An 18131-nucleotide genomic window follows, 5' to 3' on the forward strand; every position below is an offset into this window, starting at 1 on the left:
TTGACATAATGTCTGCAGGAGTAAAATGGATCATTTATTGTTTTATTACCCTTGTTTGCAGTGTGCCCCCCTGTGGCCAGAGAACACTTCAGGGAAGTTGTGTATCCGCGTGGTTGGATCTGAATCTACCTCCAAGTGTTTCTTATTTAACCGGCAGGATAACGGCACCCTGCTGAGCCTGGATATGGTCAGTGTCTCTGCCCAACCAGTCACAGTGGAGTTTAGTTTTCTTAGAGGTGTTTTTAACATTTAGCATGTGTTTGTATTAAAGTGTGGTGGGATCATCGTAGACGTCAACATCTCCGATATGTCCACGGTTATAAGTTTCAGTGATTACTACGAAGGAGCCGCTCCGGCTCTGCTGCTCAACCACACACCCTGGGTCAACCTCAGCTACAGGCAGAGGTCAGACATCAACTCTCACATAAGCACACTCATGTTTGGTAAGCCATACCCGCAAATTCCACATACTCCGCTATCACTGCATGCAACGGGTGCTCAGTGCTTTGCTCCAACTGATGGCAAGTGAACTTGCTCACTAGAAGTGTTCTTGGAGCGCTGTGCCGCACAACCCCAAGCAGCTAGAGACTTGAAATCACAGGATAACTATGAGTTCATGCTGGGAGAATGTAAACAGATTATTTTGGCTTTCTGGGGTTGATTTGTTATTTATATCAACATGATTTCATGATTTCATGATTGTTTTTTGCTTCTATCATGGGTCAAGAATGGTAGAAGCAAAAAAACTTTGTTTTCTACAAAGGATGTGTGGTTTCATGTAAAATTCTGTGATTTTCCATCTCACAAGTTAACTTTTCATAGACATAATGTTGATATAGTAAAATTTACTACCAGGAGTCTGTGCACTGTGATGTATTTTAAAGTTGAATGAATCTCGAGCTGAGTGGAGTGGCACTGTAGGGACACACAGGAGACACACCGGAGCATGTGCAATGGAGTTTCAAAGACTGACTAAAAAGGGAGTGATTTGATCCAGAGTACGCATTGCTAGCAGATCCCTGCGCAATTGGAGTATGTGGAATTTGTGGGTTACTTTTCACAGCAGGAGGCTCCATCACTGTTGATCCTCAGTCATCTTGGAGGAGTGACAGCCCTCGGTCCAAATAACAGAGCAGAAATGTTAACTCTTTCCTTTTTTATATGAAGCTTTTAACTGTTTAATAGATTATTGTCATTCATATTTAAGTAACTTTCCTGCCTTTAAGTGTTAAAGTGTCAAAAAGCAAACAGGCATTTCTCTTTTTTCTGTTTTTTTTGTGATAACAGATCTAGAGTTTACAAACATAAGTTACTGATGCCACCTTTTATGTCTTCCTGTTCACAGTGTGGTAGTATCCTAAGTCGTCCTCTTTATCTCTTCCTCAGTGGCTCAACAGTGACCCATCAGCTGAAACCTGGGGAGGCTCGGCGGTTTGTGTGGGACGACCCGGCCGGGGTCAGAACCCTCTGCTGGAACTGCATGGAACATTCTGGAGAGCTAGACCTGTTAAAGGTTTGAAACTATTGGGTTGACTAGATTCATAAATAATTAACAGAAAGAAATGTGGAAAAATTGTTCATTTCTCAGTTATACATGTTAAGGACTTTTTTGTTGTTGTGGCATTGAAGAAGATATCAGAATCTTTTGATTTTTTTCTAGGATAATATCAAAGTTCACAGTTTTGCTATTTCTAGCTCTGTCTTCTTTAATAAAAGCAAGGAGAGCACAAAGAACATCTCTGAGACGTATTTTAACAAGAAAGTCACTTGTGTTTATACTTCAAAGAAAATACAAATGTCCAATCCAAGTCCTCTGACTGTCTGGTCTGGTCTTTGGTTCAGGACGAGGTGGGTCAGTTCGCCTATGACAGCCTGTCTCAGGTCCACTGGGTGTCCTTCCTGGATGGCCGCCAGCGGGTGCTGCTGTTCACTGAAGATGTCGGTGTGGTGACGAAGGCTCGGCAGGCAGAGGAACTTGAGCAATTCCAACAGGAAGTGAAGGTGTCACTGCAAAACCTGGGACTGTCACTTATTAACAATGCAAGCCGACAGGAGATTTCATACATCGGAATCACCAGGTAAACATAATCACTTAAGCAGGTAAACATAATCACATCAGCAGGTAAACATAATCACGTCAGTAGGTAAACATAATCACTTCAGTAGGTAAACATGATTACATTAGCAGGTAAACATAATCACATCAACAGGTAAACTCCATAACAACAGCAGGTAAACAAAATCAAATCAGCAGGTGTCACCTCTATCTAATCAATAGGAAAACCCTTTACCAGGTGAAGAACAGAGTGTTTTTGTGTTACAGCTCAGGTGTTGTTTGGGAGATGAAGCCAAAGAATCGATGGAAGCCATTTAGTCAGAAAAACATCAACCTGCTGGAGAAAACGTACCAGGATCAGCTGAACACAAAGACAGAAGGAGGCTGGGTCAAACTGGAGACCAATATAGAGGTCAGATACACAAACAAACTCTTATCAGTACATTTTAGACTGCCCGAATTCTTAGAGGGTAGAACAAATGACAATACGGCAAGACATTGTGATCCTGACTTGATATAGTTAAAGAACTCATTTATTAACTAATTAACCATAGTGTGCTGAAAGATATATCAAAGCATAAGATTAATCAAGATTATAAACAATTGTGCCCATATTGTGGATTGTAACTAATTGCAATTAATGCATTTAATTTTGACAGCCCTCATGTAGTTCTTCAAATCTATTAGCTTCAGCACCCACACAGTCCTGTTAGTTTTCAGCTGAAACATGCTGCTTTTTAAGCAAATAAAAGCATAAAGACACTTTGTATTCTCTTGTGAAACAATATTTCATTGTTAGTCCAATAGAATGAGTGACAGTGTGTGATGTCATCGGTTGTCAGGTGAACTTTTCAGGGGCCACCATGATGATGCGTCAGCCAATTTCCTGCCCAATCAGGAGAAACTTCCTGTCAGGGATCCAGGTGGAGTTTAAACAGTCTCTTCATCAGCGCAGCCTGAGAGCCCAGCTGCACTGGCTACAGGTAAAAACACTCAAAAGATGGTGGAAAATATTAAAATACTGGGCAAAGACTGAGTGACATCAGTAAATGGGGCTTTTGGTTGCAATCTTTGGCAACTGCAGTATTAAAAATGCTGTCACAAAATTATTTCAGATCAGCCTACAAACAAAGAGGTGGGGCTGAGGTGGGTCTTAAGCTTCCTGACTAACAGCTATACTGTTCTGAGTTAGTTATATCAGCCAGCTCCTAATTATGCATATCTCAATATTCTTATGTAAAGCAATTCAGACAAGTTAGTAAATAATAAAGTCATTTAAGACATCAACAAATTTCACTAAAGTCATGTTTTAACCAGGCTGTAAAATGTTTATTTCTGATGTAAAAATGGGATTTGTAACTAATATCTGATACTTCTGTAGCCACATTCTAGCAGACAGTCCAGGAACTGCAGCTTTTTCCAGTTCTGCATTTGCTGCTTGACACACATCCATTGTTGAGAACATTATCTTCTCCTATTCCCCACTTTAATATTGTGCAATTTACATTCCTGCCATTCCATATCAAATTACCCTGGAGCAGTATCCATTTTTCAAACCCTCTAATAAAAACTGTCCACTTTACAATGCACTATATTTCTTGAATGCAGGCTGTCATTGTAAGACTGTTATACCTAAATGTGGTACACTGAAGCTGAAGTATCTTCCTATTTCAGTCGTATGTTTTATAATGGCACTAAATGCCCTCTCCTCTGTTTTATTCTACACATGCTTTGAAGTGCTTGCCATAGCTGATGTGGTTTCTGTTCACAGGTTGATAACCAGCTGCCAGGTGCCATCTTCCCCATTGTCTTCCATCCAGTTCCTCCTCCCAAATCCATCGCTCTGGACTCAGGTGATCATCTTATCTTTCAGAGTCTTTTCTTTCTTTTTATTTCCTGTTAAACTAATGAGCTTACTGAGCTCTCATGGGGTGTTTCTGAGATGTATCATCAGGCTTCCTTTTCTTCAAACATGTCTTTAAAAGGTCTTTAAAAGAGAAAGCATTTAAAATGTCTCATGACGAGGCTGGTTGGGTTAGAGAGTGGTAAAACATAACCTCTCATTCCTCTGTGCTTTCATCATAAGCCACAACATCAGTCAGTCTGTGCCAGTAGTTCTCAGCTTCTGGGTTGGGGCCCAATAGTTGATCACAGAGGTTTTTTTAGTGGCTTAGGAATATGTACCTGGGATTCCAGGATTTTCTCAAGACCTCGACCTACAGTATTTGTCTTTGAGTAACAAAGCTGGTGTTCCTATAGTAATGTGTTAAATGTTCAAGAGTTCAACAAAACAACCAAAATATAAAAACTAACATCCCTGAAGAAAATCACCTTGACAATTGAAGGAAAAAGTGAACTTGAAAAGAACGTAAGTAAAATTTTTCTTCAGGGTAATGTGTAACATTTGGTGTTACTACAAAGGAAGACAGTTTCATCGTATTAAGATGACTGTTTTTCAGGCACCTGTGTAGCTCATTGGGTAGAGCAAGCACCCACTGGAGGAGGCTATAGTCCTCAATGCACAGGTCGTGGGATTGATTCTCTGTCTCGGTGCATGTGTGGTGCAGCATGTCCTCCCACATTTCCTGTTTCTCGTCAGCTAACCTATCTAAATATAGGGCAAAAATGCCCCCAAAATAATCTTAAACATTTAGTTTTAAATGTTCTAATCGTGATTAATTGCACCCTTTTTATCTCATTCTAAAATTCCACAATTTTGCATTTTAAACTGTTTGTGTGACATTCTTGGATATTTCTACTCTCTTGAATTAATGATAACTTACTCACAGTTTAGATACAGACTTGCATTTATAGATTGATTCAAACTTGAACATGAACTTAACCTTAAAAAGGAACTTGTTATAGAAATAAAAGGAAATAAATGCACAGTGAAAAGGTAAATGTCTGATAACAGATGGTTCCGATGGTGTTTTACTCATCCATTGATCTGTCGGTGAGTTTTTTTTGAAGTAAAATGACATGTTAAGAAGCAGTGATGGACTTACTTAGCATCACCCTGGCTGCGGTGAGTTGCAATGTAGCTTAACCAAAGTTTGTTGAAACGGTCAATAAAGCATGCGATTAATTGCAACGAAAAATAGTGCACTAATTGTAGATCGTAGCTGGATAAGATTAATGTGATTAATTTTGGCAGCCCTAAAATAGATATGTTTTTTTTGCTCTGATATACTGTAAAGGTAGGCCATTTAATTGTAGTAAGATTAGAGCTGTGAAAAATAATGCATTAACAAGTTATGATTAAGTTACATGATTAATTAATTAATTTTTTTTTAATGCATGCACAGAACGAGCCTTCCAACATATCCTCAATTCCACCCTATCTGCACTTGTTGCAGCTCGCAGTCAGACAGTAGTATCTATCCAAACAGACAAAGAAAACAGATAATTTGGATAAACATGATGACCTTCTGGATGGGAACCAAAGATGAAACATTCAATAAAACCAAAGTGATATATACACTCTCTGAGAAGAAGTTATTGTTTAACCAACACAATACCAGTACCACCTCAACACAAAGCATCGATGGTGAGTGAAGGGAGTTCATGTGGAACGCTGCATCAAACCACCATCACTGAGCATAGGACCTTTCTAAACAGAGAAGTCGAGCATCAATATGTGATCAATCATGATTAATCCATAGAAACCTGAGATTAATTTGGATAATAATTTTAATCATTTAACAGCCCTTATTAAGATGTCTATTTTTTCTGTTATTTCCAGAAAGCACAGAGGGAAAAGAAAATGTTTTATAAAGGAATGTGTCTTTGATTCTCTTTGGGTTTCTTTATGTTTGCTCAAACAGAGCCAAAGCCTTTCATTGACGTCTCCATCATCACCAGGTTCAACCAGCACAGCAACGTCATGCAGTTCAAGTGAGTCACAATCAGAAGTCATCTAAAGAATCATCTGTATCAGCTCGGTTTAAAGTAGGACTTTAACATCACACAAAGGTCATGGGTCAGTTCGTACCTGGAACTAGTGAAGTTTACAGTCTGCTCCATCTATTGTTGTTTAGAGCTGTCTGCTATAGCTTTTACACCCTGCGGTCTTTTGAACATTAAAAAAAGAGAGGAAAACAAAACATTCAACAAGTTTCTAAGGATCTACCATGCTGCAAACCAAACATGTCCCCTTCCAAGTGATTTAAAGAAGCTGGCCGATCTTCTAGCGCCACTGTGCCATCTCACTATATTACTCCTCTTCATTTTTGCTGCATCTCCTCCTTCTTCTTTGTTAGTTGTTAAGCAAGCACTTGCAAGTATGACCACCACCTACTAAGGGGGTTGATACTGCCTTGTGTGTGATGGCATTTGTTCTTCACTCAGATGTATTTGTTGTATGACTGCATGAATTATCCCTAGTTTTTAATGCAACAGTGGTGCTTAACTTCTTACCTGAAGGGATTCTGATGGTAACTCCAGTTATGAGATAAACACCTCCTACAATGGAGACCAACTGAAGCATTAAAGCCTTGGTTGTTGTACTAAACACATAAATATAAGCATTTTTACCATCATAATCATGTTTTTTTCTGCTTGTTTTAATAGCTAAGTGAATCTGTTTGACTTAGTTGTGATTTTTAGCCCGAGTCTAAAACCGTGATGCAATGGATAAAACGGATGAATCATATTCATGTTTGTTTGCATGCCAGGTACTTCATGGCCCTGGTGCAGGAGATGGCAGTGAAGATCGATCAGGGCTTCCTGGGAGCCATCTTGTCTCTGTTTACTCCGGCTGCTGACCCCCAGGCCGACAGACAGAAGGTAGAGCAAGGCAGAGGGTTGGAGGATGAACTTCCTGACACATTTACAGCACATGGACTGTTTATTAGTCATGTTTTTGTTTTGTTTTGTTTTGTTTCAGACACAGCTGATAGAGAAAGATCTAGAGCTGCTGCAGGCCGAGCTGGCAGAGGTGTCCAGCAACGATGCGTCAGGACTCAGCTTCTTTGAACATTTCCACATCTCACCCATCAAGGTAAGGAGACACACATGCTCTAACTTTTTTGTAATCTTTTTAACTGTGTCAGACCTAAACTGAAGCCTTTCAACACCAAATACTATTAATTACTTTAATTCAATAAATGGGCCTCATACACCATACATTTCTAAGGTTCTTTATGAATGTGTTCTTAAAAAGATCCTTAAAAATGTCTGGGACAGATTCATACAGCTGTTCTCAAACTGTTCTGTTCTTTATACAGCTGCTCTTTAACTGGCAAATACCATGTTGTCATAAGCTGGAAACAGGTGCATATTTCTTAGCATAGAGGGACACCCCTGTTATAATCATATAGGGGCATGAGACTGCAGGGCTGTGTGCAAAAATAGGAGTCACACAGTCAAGTAGAGAAGTAGATGGACATTAGGAATCATTAAATTAAAACCTTAAAATGGTAAAAATGATTGCACATTAGGCACAAAGTAAAAATAACAGGCTAGTTAAGAGGCTCTAAAGAGGATGTAGTGCTGTCCAAAATAAAACCGAAACAGGCTGATTATATAAAGGCTACACTTCAAACAGATAAACTGGATGCCTTTGCTTACTGTGACAGCTCCCTCTTCAGTGATGGCACACATCAGACTAAGTAAAGAACAAAATCTCTGTGGGGATTTTTCCTAAGATCGGTTGGTGAATAAGGCTTAAAGTCCCTTAGGTTTATTTTTAACAACATTAATTCAGTTTATTTACACTGCCTTACATCATGTATGGTATCAGTCATGCCCTCATATGTGCTGTGATCTCTTCAAAATGGACTTAATATTTGATATTTCAGCTCCATCTCAGTCTGTCTCTTGGCTCGAGCGGCTCAGACTCGTCCAAGGATGTAGCGGCGATCCAGTCCTTTAACCTGCTGCTCAAAAGTATCGGCGCCACGCTGACTGATGTGGACGACCTCATCTTCAAGTGAGAAACCTCCTGCTGCTCACAGTGTTGTTTATATAAGAGAGAGATGCATGCTGGGCTATGAAGATGATGTTGTCATGTTAAATCTCTGTATTTCCGTCTCTGTCAGACTGGCCTTCTTCGAGGTGAAGTACCAGTTCTACAGCAGAGACAAACTGATGTGGACTGTCGTCAGACACTACACTGAGCAGGTATGACAGCTGTCGGTTTATCAGCACATCAGGAGCCTCCTGTCTTAGGCATGCTGCTGTTAAAAGTTTTAAATGTGAAAACTCATCCTGAGCTTCAGATTTAACACCAGTTTGTTTCTGTGTGCAGTTCCTGAAGCAGATGTACGTCCTTGTTTTGGGTCTGGATGTTTTGGGAAACCCGTTTGGACTGATCCGAGGTCTGTCTGAGGGAGTGGAGGCCTTCTTCTACGAACCATTCCAGGTAGCACACATACACAGGCAGCTCCCACTGTACCATGCTCACTCTCTGACAAGAAGTGGCAAACATGAGGTCACATGGATAACATTGCACATCTTCATGATATGACTATAGTACATGCACATATTGCAGTTTCAGTTGAAAAGTGATACACAGTTGTGTTTAAAATAATAACAGTCGAACGTCACTAACAAGATCCATTACTGTTTTTGGTAGAAATTATATTTCTAGGTGGTAAATAATTTACTAGTAGGTGTAGCAGAGTAATAGAAAGCTAACAGATCCAACATTCATGACATGCAGGCTGCTGATTCTGTCTAAATCGAGGTGTCAAACTCAAGTCCGGCCCGTGATACTGTTATACTCAGCCCACAAGATCATATCATATTTTATTTTAACTGGCCCACCAGTTTGAAGTTTGCAGATTTCCTACAGTATAAAAGTGTAAACTTAACCTTGATTAATTAAAAAATCCTTGGTAATAGGGCTGGGCGATTATGGCAAAAATCAAAATCGCAATTGGGCTTTTTACCTCGATTACAATTAATGAACGATTATTCCACCCCCAACCTCCGACTCTGTTTGTTCTGTAAATATCTGTATAATTTCAAAACGAATAACTGAGAGGAACATGCAGAGATTAAAAATTTATGGTTATTTATTGAGACAACTGAAATCAAAATACACAGCGCATGAAACTACCTTGCTGCCTATCACATGGCTACAGAGCTAGTAGTTAGTTTTTAAGGGGGTGGTGCATTAGTCAAAGGAGATATTACAAGGGAAAAAAATTGAAATAATTGACCTTGCAGGTATTTGTTGGTTTTAGGCTCTAAATGTCAGTTTTAATTATTTTCCGATTAATTGCCCAGCTCTACTTGGTAAATCATAAAAGTATGAAAAGCACAGATTAAGAATTATTAGATTAAAAGTCAGGAAGGTGGTAAAAGATATTTATTTGTGTTTTTACTTTTTAATTTATATTCTGGCCTTTTAATCTCTTAATTTTGCTTTTTATATCATATTTTGACCTTTTAAACTCCTGATTTTGGGTTATTAATCCCATATTTTGACCTTTAAATTCATGATTTTCACTTTCTCATGTATTTGCCTTTTAAATTTGGTGTTTGCACTGTTGAACTAATAAGTTTGACTTTATTCTCAGATTTTGAGCCTTTAAACTTATCATTTTGTCTTTTTTAGGCTTAAAATGATTTATCCTCACTGTTAAGTTGTTTTTTTGTTTTTTTTTTCATATTTTATTACTGGTGAAAATAAGGTTGACAGTTTACGGTTAAATGTTGACCCAGTTTGGCTCCCAGGTTAGAGCTAACTTCAGTGTCCGGACCCTGCATTGACTGACTTTGACACCTCTCGACCAAATAGTTCAGCCCACAGGATGTCTCACTGGAACAAATCTGGCCCTGGACTTAATATGAGTTTGACACCCCTTGTCTAAATGAATCATCGATTTAAAAGGATGTGTTCAAAATAACAACAGTGTGGAGTTCAACCAGTGAGGTCATTCATTCTGTAAAACAGGTGTCAAACAGGTGACCCTTATTTAAGGTCAAAGGCAGCAAATGTTCATGCTGGTTGTAGAGCATTACTCCCAGAATCTAAGTAAAATGACGTTGTCTAGAAGAAATTTGATTAAAAAGTTGAGTGGAGAGGGGAAAACATATAAAGAAGTGCAGAAAATGATAGCCTGCTCAGCTAAAATGATCTCAGATCCTTTAAAATGGCGACCAAAACCAGAAAGAAATGGCAGAAAACTACCGCTCGAATGGATGGAAGAATAGCCAAATTGGTAAAGACTCTGCCAGTGATCGGATCCAGGATAATCAAAGAAGGTGAAGCCAAGCTACCAGTAAGAAGCCCTGTAAAGTCCCATTGCTGAAAAAATGGCATGTGCTGAAGAGGTTATAATTTTCCAAAGAACACATTGACTGACCTGAAGAGAAATGGAGCAACATTTTGTGGACTGACAAAAGCGAGATTGTTCTTTTTGGGTCTAGGAGCAGCAGACAGTTTGTCAGACGACCCCCAAACACTGAATTTAAGCAGCAGTCCACTGGAGACAGTGAAGCATGGTGGAGCAATGATCATGGTATGGGTGTGTTCCTTACACTATGGTGTCAGGTCTATTTGTCACATACCAGGGATCATGGATCAGTTTGAAGACATCAGAACGCTTGCAGAGGTCATGTTGGCTTATGCCGAGGAGGATATTTCCTTGAAATGGGTGTTTCAAGAAGGTTCCAGACCAACAAGATTATGAGTGACCAGCCCAATCCCTGGACCTCAGTCCAATAGAAGACTTGTGGGCTGACATCATAAATGCTGTTTCTGAGTGAAAACCAAGAAATGCAGAGGGAATGTGGAATATAGTCCAATCATCCTGGGCTGGAATATCTTCTCACAGGTGCCAGAAGTTTGTCAACTCCACAGATGTGAAGCAGTTCTCAGAAACAGTGGTTAGACAACTAAATTTTTGTTCAGTGATTCATAGGAAAGCTAAATCTTCAAGAATTTTTTTCAGTTTATACAGTAAATGTTTGAGTTTGTTTTTGAATACCCTAATATTCCGTTTTCTTCACTTTTTATTAAGTAATAACAAAAATGATCAATTTTTCCTCATGTATTGATTTGGAGTAATTTTTTTAGTGTTCCCAGTGCATTTAGCTGTATACAAAATTAATTTTTGTAGGATTTTGAGCTTTGCTCACTTTTTCAAACACACTGCTGTTATTTTGAACACAACTGAACATATTTGCTGAAACAAGTTAAGTTTGTTTTTTTATTATTTTCCTCTCTATTTTGGCCAAGAAGTACCCAAAAAAATAAGTATAAACAATAGAAGAAAATACAGACGAGCCCTCTATTCTCTAGATTCTCCATGTGTATTAGGTATGAGACATGGCGCTCAAACATGTAGTCTGAAAGCTGTGACCTACTAACATGCAAACAAAATGAAATTCAAGCTGTGTTAGAGTTTACCAAGGAGAAACTCTCTCATGTGTGAAATTATTTTCAGATACATCGAAGTCTAGTTCTTGTAGTAGTTGGATAGTTCACTCATGTTGGCCGCACGTGGATAAATGTTGCTGTTGTGTGTCCATCAGGGGGCTGTTCAGGGTCCTGAGGAGTTTGCAGAAGGTTTTGTGATCGGAGTCCGCAGCCTGCTGGGTCACACTGTGGGTAAGAAGCTATGCCTGAACATGATCATCTGTTGTCATGTCTACTTGTTGATATTAAAGACTCACAAGTTCAGACTGTGTGATACTTTTATAAAACTTTGTGGCAGTCTGTATAATCACTTCACTGTGTCCTCCCTCTGTCTTCCTGCAGGTGGGGCTGCAGGTATGGTCTCCAGGATCACTGGGTCTGTGGGTAAAGGTCTGGCAGCGATCACCATGGACAAAGAGTACCAACAGAAACGACGAGAGGAGATGAACAGACAGCCCAAAGACTTTGGAGAGAGTCTGGCTAAAGGAGGAAAAGGACTGCTGAAGGTACAGAGAGAACACGTAAACATTAAATCAGCTAATCTGAGGCCAGCAGTGATGGTCTGATAAACTCTTGTCTCTGCAGGGAGTTGTAGGCGGAGTTACAGGCATCGTCACCAAACCTGTGGAGGGTGAGTGTTGAATAGTAATTAAAAATCACTGATTCAAACAGGATGACTTTCATTAAGCACATTTACCAAAAAAAGACTGTAAATACAGGCGTTTGCACATTACTTGCTCATCACCTCTAGATATTTTAACATTTCTATATAACCTGTAGACCACACCTATCCTCTCCTGCACCTGCACTGCCTCAACTCTGAGAGCTCCGGCATTAGTAAAGCCGGTGCTGGAGCCAATGGCCCAAACAGATAGTGCTCAGGACTACTACGGTCCACCACCACTCTACAGTCTGCTTTAGGGGACTCTGGAGGGGAAAAATCCTCCACCTCTAAAGATCGCTCTCTGGCAAGGGAACATCACTGTCACTCCCGCCTCATCTGGAAAACTCTGTCCTTTTTCCCCTGCCTCCTCTCAGTACCAAACTGCCCATTTTTTGTGCATTTTTCAAAAGTCTGAAGTAGGGCTGGGCAATTTATTAGAAATCAGATTAAATCACAAGATGATCTGCTGCAATTTTCAAATCACAAAAGGTGCATTTTTTCTTTGAAGTGAAATTTGGGGCAGAGAAACAGTTTTAAACTTTTTTTCCTGCAGCAGAGATGTTATGCATGACATATGGGGTTATTCAAGAGCTATTTTTTTTTTTCAGAATAATCTACAAAAAATCCTACCCTCTTCTTTTTTTACTTTTTCATATTAAATATAAGAATGACAAGAACCCTTCAATGCCATAATTTATATCCAATTTGCAATACAAGTCAAAATCATCAGAATCAAACACTTTTAAAGAATTGTTCAGCCCTTGTTTGGCAATAAAAGAAAGTTAAGGAATAATCACATATCAAATTGAAATTGCAATATTGGGGGAAAAAAAATCACAATTAGATTATTTTCCAAAATCGTCCAGCCCTAGTCTGAAGTGGGTGGAGTTAGCTCTGAGCTGAGGGTTTACACTTTAACATTTGAAAATTGTCTAATGTAGGCCAGCCTATGATAAGTGATGGCTCTCTTTTCATAGCTTCATTCATAATACAGGCTGTCTGCAGGGTCTTAAAAAGTATTAAAAGTTGATCCCAGAATATTTGAGTCTAAATACTTTCTGAATGCACTGTACAGAGAAACCGTTGCACCATGCAGTTAGAGAAAATAAACAAGGTCTAAATTAAGTCTGTTTGTGTTTCCAGTGCCTTTAAATTCAGAAATGAAGAGATTGTTGTGCAGTCAGATGTAGCACTACTTTTTCAATCCATCTATTTTCTATACTGCTTATCTCGTTGGGGGTCACAGGGGGCTAGAGCCTATCCTAGCTGTCACTGGGCAAGAGGCGGGGTACAGCCTGGACTGGTCGCCATTCAATCACAGCTCTGACATATAGAGACAGACAACCAGGCACAATCACATTCCCAAAGGGGACATTCAGTCCTTAAAATTTGCTTTCATACACAAAAAAGAGGTTGGATTATAAGGATATTAGTGAGAATATGAAAGGTTAGATTTCACTATGGAGGTGATAAATAACAGTTTAATTTAGGATATAATAAACAAAGGTAGATTTAGAGTAGTGATGGTTGAGAGTGTCTATGTCCTTCTCTATCTATGCAGGGGCGAAGAAGGAGGGAGCAGCAGGTTTCTTTAAGGGCATTGGGAAAGGCTTGGTGGGCGTGGTGGCTCGGCCAACAGGTGGCATCGTGGACATGGCCAGCAGCACCTTCCAGGGCATCCAAAGGTACGCTGCACTTCATGAAACCTTTAGAACATCTGTGTTTCTGTTCTCAGATTATGTCTTTCATCTTTTAGATCGATCCAGTTTGGTGTGAAATTTTCTTTTGTTTTCTAGACAGTTCTATACCTGTATTCTTTTTCTCTGGTATTTTTAGTGCTACTATGAACTGTTTCCAGGATTTCACTCAATGAAATCTTCTGTGTTGTCTGTGTGCTTCTGTTTTCTTCTTGTCTGCTCACTAATTTCACATTTTCTGCTTTTGTTTCTGTCTTGTATCGTTGTTTCCTGGAGTTTTTTCTTTTTTCTTGTGGTGTTGGTGTGTGAGTATTTCCCATTAAGATGGCTGAAGTTGGGCTCCTTCATCAGTGCTCTAAGTCTGATAATCAGGGTCAGAACCAGATCATGTTTCTATTGGCAATGATTAAACATTTCCTGTCTGCTCGAGTCAGACCAATGAGTGAGATGAAGGAGACGAGCTTCAGCGGCAGCTCTGTGTGTTTTTGCATGTTACTGTTGTCTGGAAGCAGGGCGGTGGTAAGTTTCTGCATCGTGTTATAAATAAAATCTTCATCACTCATTCATACGACATTTATCATCGTAACAATGCTCGTAGCCCCGCCCCCTCAGCTTGCTGCGGCATCTTGAGTCGTACAGGCTACACCCCTGAGGGGTGTGTCAAATCTTGATCTGAGTACATGAAATGTGCACTTCTCAATTCAGTCAAGCTGAAGAATGCAGCATGCAGTGAAGAAGACGTCAGAGTGCACTGTACGCTCTGAATGTGTCATGAGCAGTGATGATAATGTGACTCTGTGGGGTTTTTAGGCCACTATCAATAAAAATAACTTATTTCATAGTTTTACATACTAAGAAACGTAACACAAGCAATTTTGGGATCCAAAAAATGAAAACTATTTTTTGACTTGTAACACTTTGGTGAAACAATCTAGATTGCACGCAGTCCACTGTATGTCTATGTGCCCACTCTACACCTTTCCTTTATAGCCCATAATGTGCAGCTCTGCAGCAGGATAACAGGAATAAGAGATATGATGTAACCTAATCACACGACAACCCACAGGGCAGAGGTACACAGTATTAGACACAACTTTATCACTGAAAACACATCACTACACCCTGGAACAGTCACATGAATCTTTGCAAAATAAAATCCAGAATCACCTGACATCTGCTCAGGGATCAGCTGACTAGTTTACCACATCACTCAGCTGGATTGGTTCTGACACATTTCTGTTTATCAGGATGAGTCTGAGAACAAAATTCCAGTGTGGCCTGAGCAATATTAGAAAAAAACTGATATATTTTCTCCCTGTAAAATATTGCAGTGTTTCTTAACAAAAATGAATCAAAATGGATAGTGCCTTTTTTATATTAACTATATATCAGACAATAATTTTTTTTCTTATTTAGGTCCCAAAATCATGTAAGGAGGAAATGGAAAAGAGAGGATTAGAGATATGGTTAGAGAGTTAGGAGAGAGAAAACAGTTTATCTGAGTGGCTGTTTTTTTTTTTTTTTGTGTCTTTGTTTGTTTTATAAACCTTATTACATTACTATTGTGTCATCAATTATTTCTAACTGTGTTCAAAGTTATGTTTAGTTTACATGATCAGCCACATGAGAGTAGCTTCAAATCAGAACTTTTCAAGGTTAATTCAGTTTCCCACCATCACTGATGGACCAGGCTGATGTTTGCCTTCAGACTCTGCAGTGTATACTAGAAACAAGGTCCATTATAAATGCTTGAAGTAGAGCTTGAAATATAACCATATATCAATGTAAACCGTCCACTGTATCTTTAGGAAACAGTACGTATCTCCGTCCAGTCCAAATATCCCTAATTTAAACGGATATTAGTCTGTTTTTCATCTGTTTTCAGCCCGGCTGAGCAGTCCTGTCGCACGTTGAAAGTGGTGTCAGTGCTTATTGTCTATTAGAGCATCTGTGCTGTCATGGACTATAATCTAACATAGACCAGAAGAGGTGCTGCTGATAGAGCAAATACACTCAATTAAGGTCTGTTATATATCTTCCTGGTGCTTCATCCCTACACATCTTTGACTGCAGTGTCGCCTGTAAGCACAGCGCTCACTGCTCTGACTACTGATGGTAATAGCAGACAGTTTGTTATAGATTAGTCACAGAAGTGACAAAACTTAAGGTTTTGGTTTACACCCAACACAGAAGTGGCAGCCTGATATGCTTCAGGCCACTTTAATTACATTCTCAATGCGTACATCGCAGTCAGTGTTTTAACAGATAATTTAATGCATTTTAAAATTTTACTTTACACATATAAAGACTGGGGCTGTTAACATTAACACGTTAATGCTTGTGATTAATCTTGAAAACTTAACGCGTTAAAAAAATAATGATGCAATTTAATCATATGACTAAGTTTGACCACAACTTTCTCCTGTAGTCATCCAGCACGGATGTTTAGGTGCCTGGGGGGTGAAGAGGTGAGAGGTCAGACACAGCCAGCAGTGATGAGTGAGGAGACAGACTCAGGTCTGCTTAATGGCAATTTTCTTTTTAAAAAAGCTTTTTAAATGTTACTTAAGATTAAACCAAAATTGTGAGTACATGATGCAGTGAAGAACTGTCTTTACACCAAATCACAATGAGTCTTAAGTACCACCTTCAGGCAAAGCACATCATTGCTGATGTTAGCAAAGGTGCTAACAACAACACAGGATCAAGCCTTGGTCATACCACTCTCTTCAGCTGCTTCAGGACAGTTTTTTTCTTCAGCTGCTCAGATAAAAGTGCTCCAAAACTTTGAGTAAGTCCTGTTTTTTAGCAATGTTAATCCAGTGTAGAAATCCATGGTGGAATCGGCAAACTTGAAGTTAAATCGTGAACTTTACGAGCTGAAGATGGAAAAAATGATGTGTTCAGGTAACCTCAGTAAATTAGACAACTGTATTCTATATGTTATGATGTGTTTAAATGTCACATAAAAATGGGAACATGTAGTTTTTGATGAGAAACTTTAATGAATACAGTGTGAATATGTTTATATTTGAGAGATATACAATAGATATGACAGACTGAATCTTAGCTTTTTAACTCAAGTCACTTCCAGCATGAATGATGGTCAGAGTTTAAAGGAGGACACAGGAAATGGCAAGGTTTGACACTCCGCATGTTCTAGTGGAGATTTGTCTCTGAATCAGAGATTTTCATGTAGCCTGCTGCAGTTTTTTTAATTCCCTTTAAAAGCAGTTAATTAACAGTCAGTGTTTTATTATTAGTTTTATCAAAGAAAATCCCCAAATCATTTGTATCTGCCAACAATTGTAGTGCCTTAAGGAAGGAAATTATTATCTGCAGAGCACTGGTGTCCGCAGGTAAGACCAGGAAAAATCAGACATCAGAATCAGCCAAGAATTTAACCAAAACATCTCATCTCTGATGTCTCAGCGGCTGTCTGTAAGAGCAAAGTCTGACACATTTCTCTGTATTGTTCTGTTCAGCGCTGGGAGAAGTGCTTCATTAAAGGAGAACTTATTTTGATCAGGTCTATTAGGGAATTTCGTTGGCTCACAAAACCTAACTTGCCAACAACAAAATTGTGACTTATGAAAATTCTGAGTGGCTAGTAACTTTGCAGATCCATTAGTCCCGGTGGCTGGTAAGCAAAAAAGTTCATGTCCAGTCCTGCTGACATACCTTGAATGCTCTTTCTTCAAATCTCTGCTTGTGTTTTGACAGATTACACACATACCAGGTTAATATCACAGATTTTTAATGTCCATCAGTCCAGCTCTACCTGTTTAAACCTATTTTAGTTTCCTTGACCAAAACTGAACTTACTTTTTTGCACTAGTTTTTTCAGGTAGTCTCAGTCTGGTCTTTCTCATGAAAAAATATAGTTTACTAACATCTTTAGTGAAGATATAAACTCTGCTAAATAGTACAGTTGCGTTAGATATTACCATGACTGAAAGTTGGAAACATTTAGTAATGTTTAAAATGTAATGCTGATGTTTGTGAGCAGCTTCTAATCAATAACCATCAATATTTGCTACAATTAAAAGTTATGTCAGGTTTTAGTTAAACTCATGAACATGACTTAATGAGCTAAATCAAACCTGAGGTGATAAATTCAAACATTTAAAATTCTATTAAATCTTTGGTTGCCTCTACAACCTGCTTCTGTTCTTGAAACACTTCCCCACTGCCTCAGTGATCTTCATCATCCTCTCCCTCTGTATGAGGCATCCATCTGTCATGTAACACATCAGTCAGTTCCTGATAACCTGTTAAACGTTGCTGTTTCATGCTGTCACTGTAGAGGTCAAGAAAGGTGAGATATTTAGACGGGTAGAGGCATTT

The 18131-nt window shown here is 39.1% G+C and overlaps 1 protein-coding gene across 4 annotated transcripts in view; it reads left to right on the forward strand.

Annotated features, from left to right (window-relative positions):
* Positions 1-18131, forward strand: part of vps13c (vacuolar protein sorting 13 homolog C) — a 104225-nt gene that overhangs the window by 74995 nt on the left and 11099 nt on the right. For all 4 annotated transcript variants that reach the window (XM_041793276.1, XM_041793295.1, XM_041793289.1 and 1 more), the window contains 17 exons: positions 62-187; positions 272-405; positions 1387-1513; positions 1843-2078; positions 2324-2468; positions 2899-3039; positions 3828-3909; positions 5881-5950; positions 6730-6841; positions 6942-7055; positions 7855-7985; positions 8095-8176; positions 8304-8417; positions 11540-11615; positions 11766-11929; positions 12009-12054; positions 13649-13772. In XM_041793276.1, the coding sequence (XP_041649210.1) occupies positions 62-187; positions 272-405; positions 1387-1513; positions 1843-2078; positions 2324-2468; positions 2899-3039; positions 3828-3909; positions 5881-5950; positions 6730-6841; positions 6942-7055; positions 7855-7985; positions 8095-8176; positions 8304-8417; positions 11540-11615; positions 11766-11929; positions 12009-12054; positions 13649-13772 (2024 nt within the window). The remainder of the gene's footprint in view (positions 1-61; positions 188-271; positions 406-1386; positions 1514-1842; positions 2079-2323; positions 2469-2898; positions 3040-3827; positions 3910-5880; positions 5951-6729; positions 6842-6941; positions 7056-7854; positions 7986-8094; positions 8177-8303; positions 8418-11539; positions 11616-11765; positions 11930-12008; positions 12055-13648; positions 13773-18131) is intronic.

Source organism: Cheilinus undulatus, linkage group 1 (genome assembly GCF_018320785.1).
Source record: "Cheilinus undulatus linkage group 1, ASM1832078v1, whole genome shotgun sequence".
In the NCBI taxonomy this organism is placed as follows: Eukaryota; Metazoa; Chordata; class Actinopteri; order Labriformes; family Labridae; genus Cheilinus; species Cheilinus undulatus.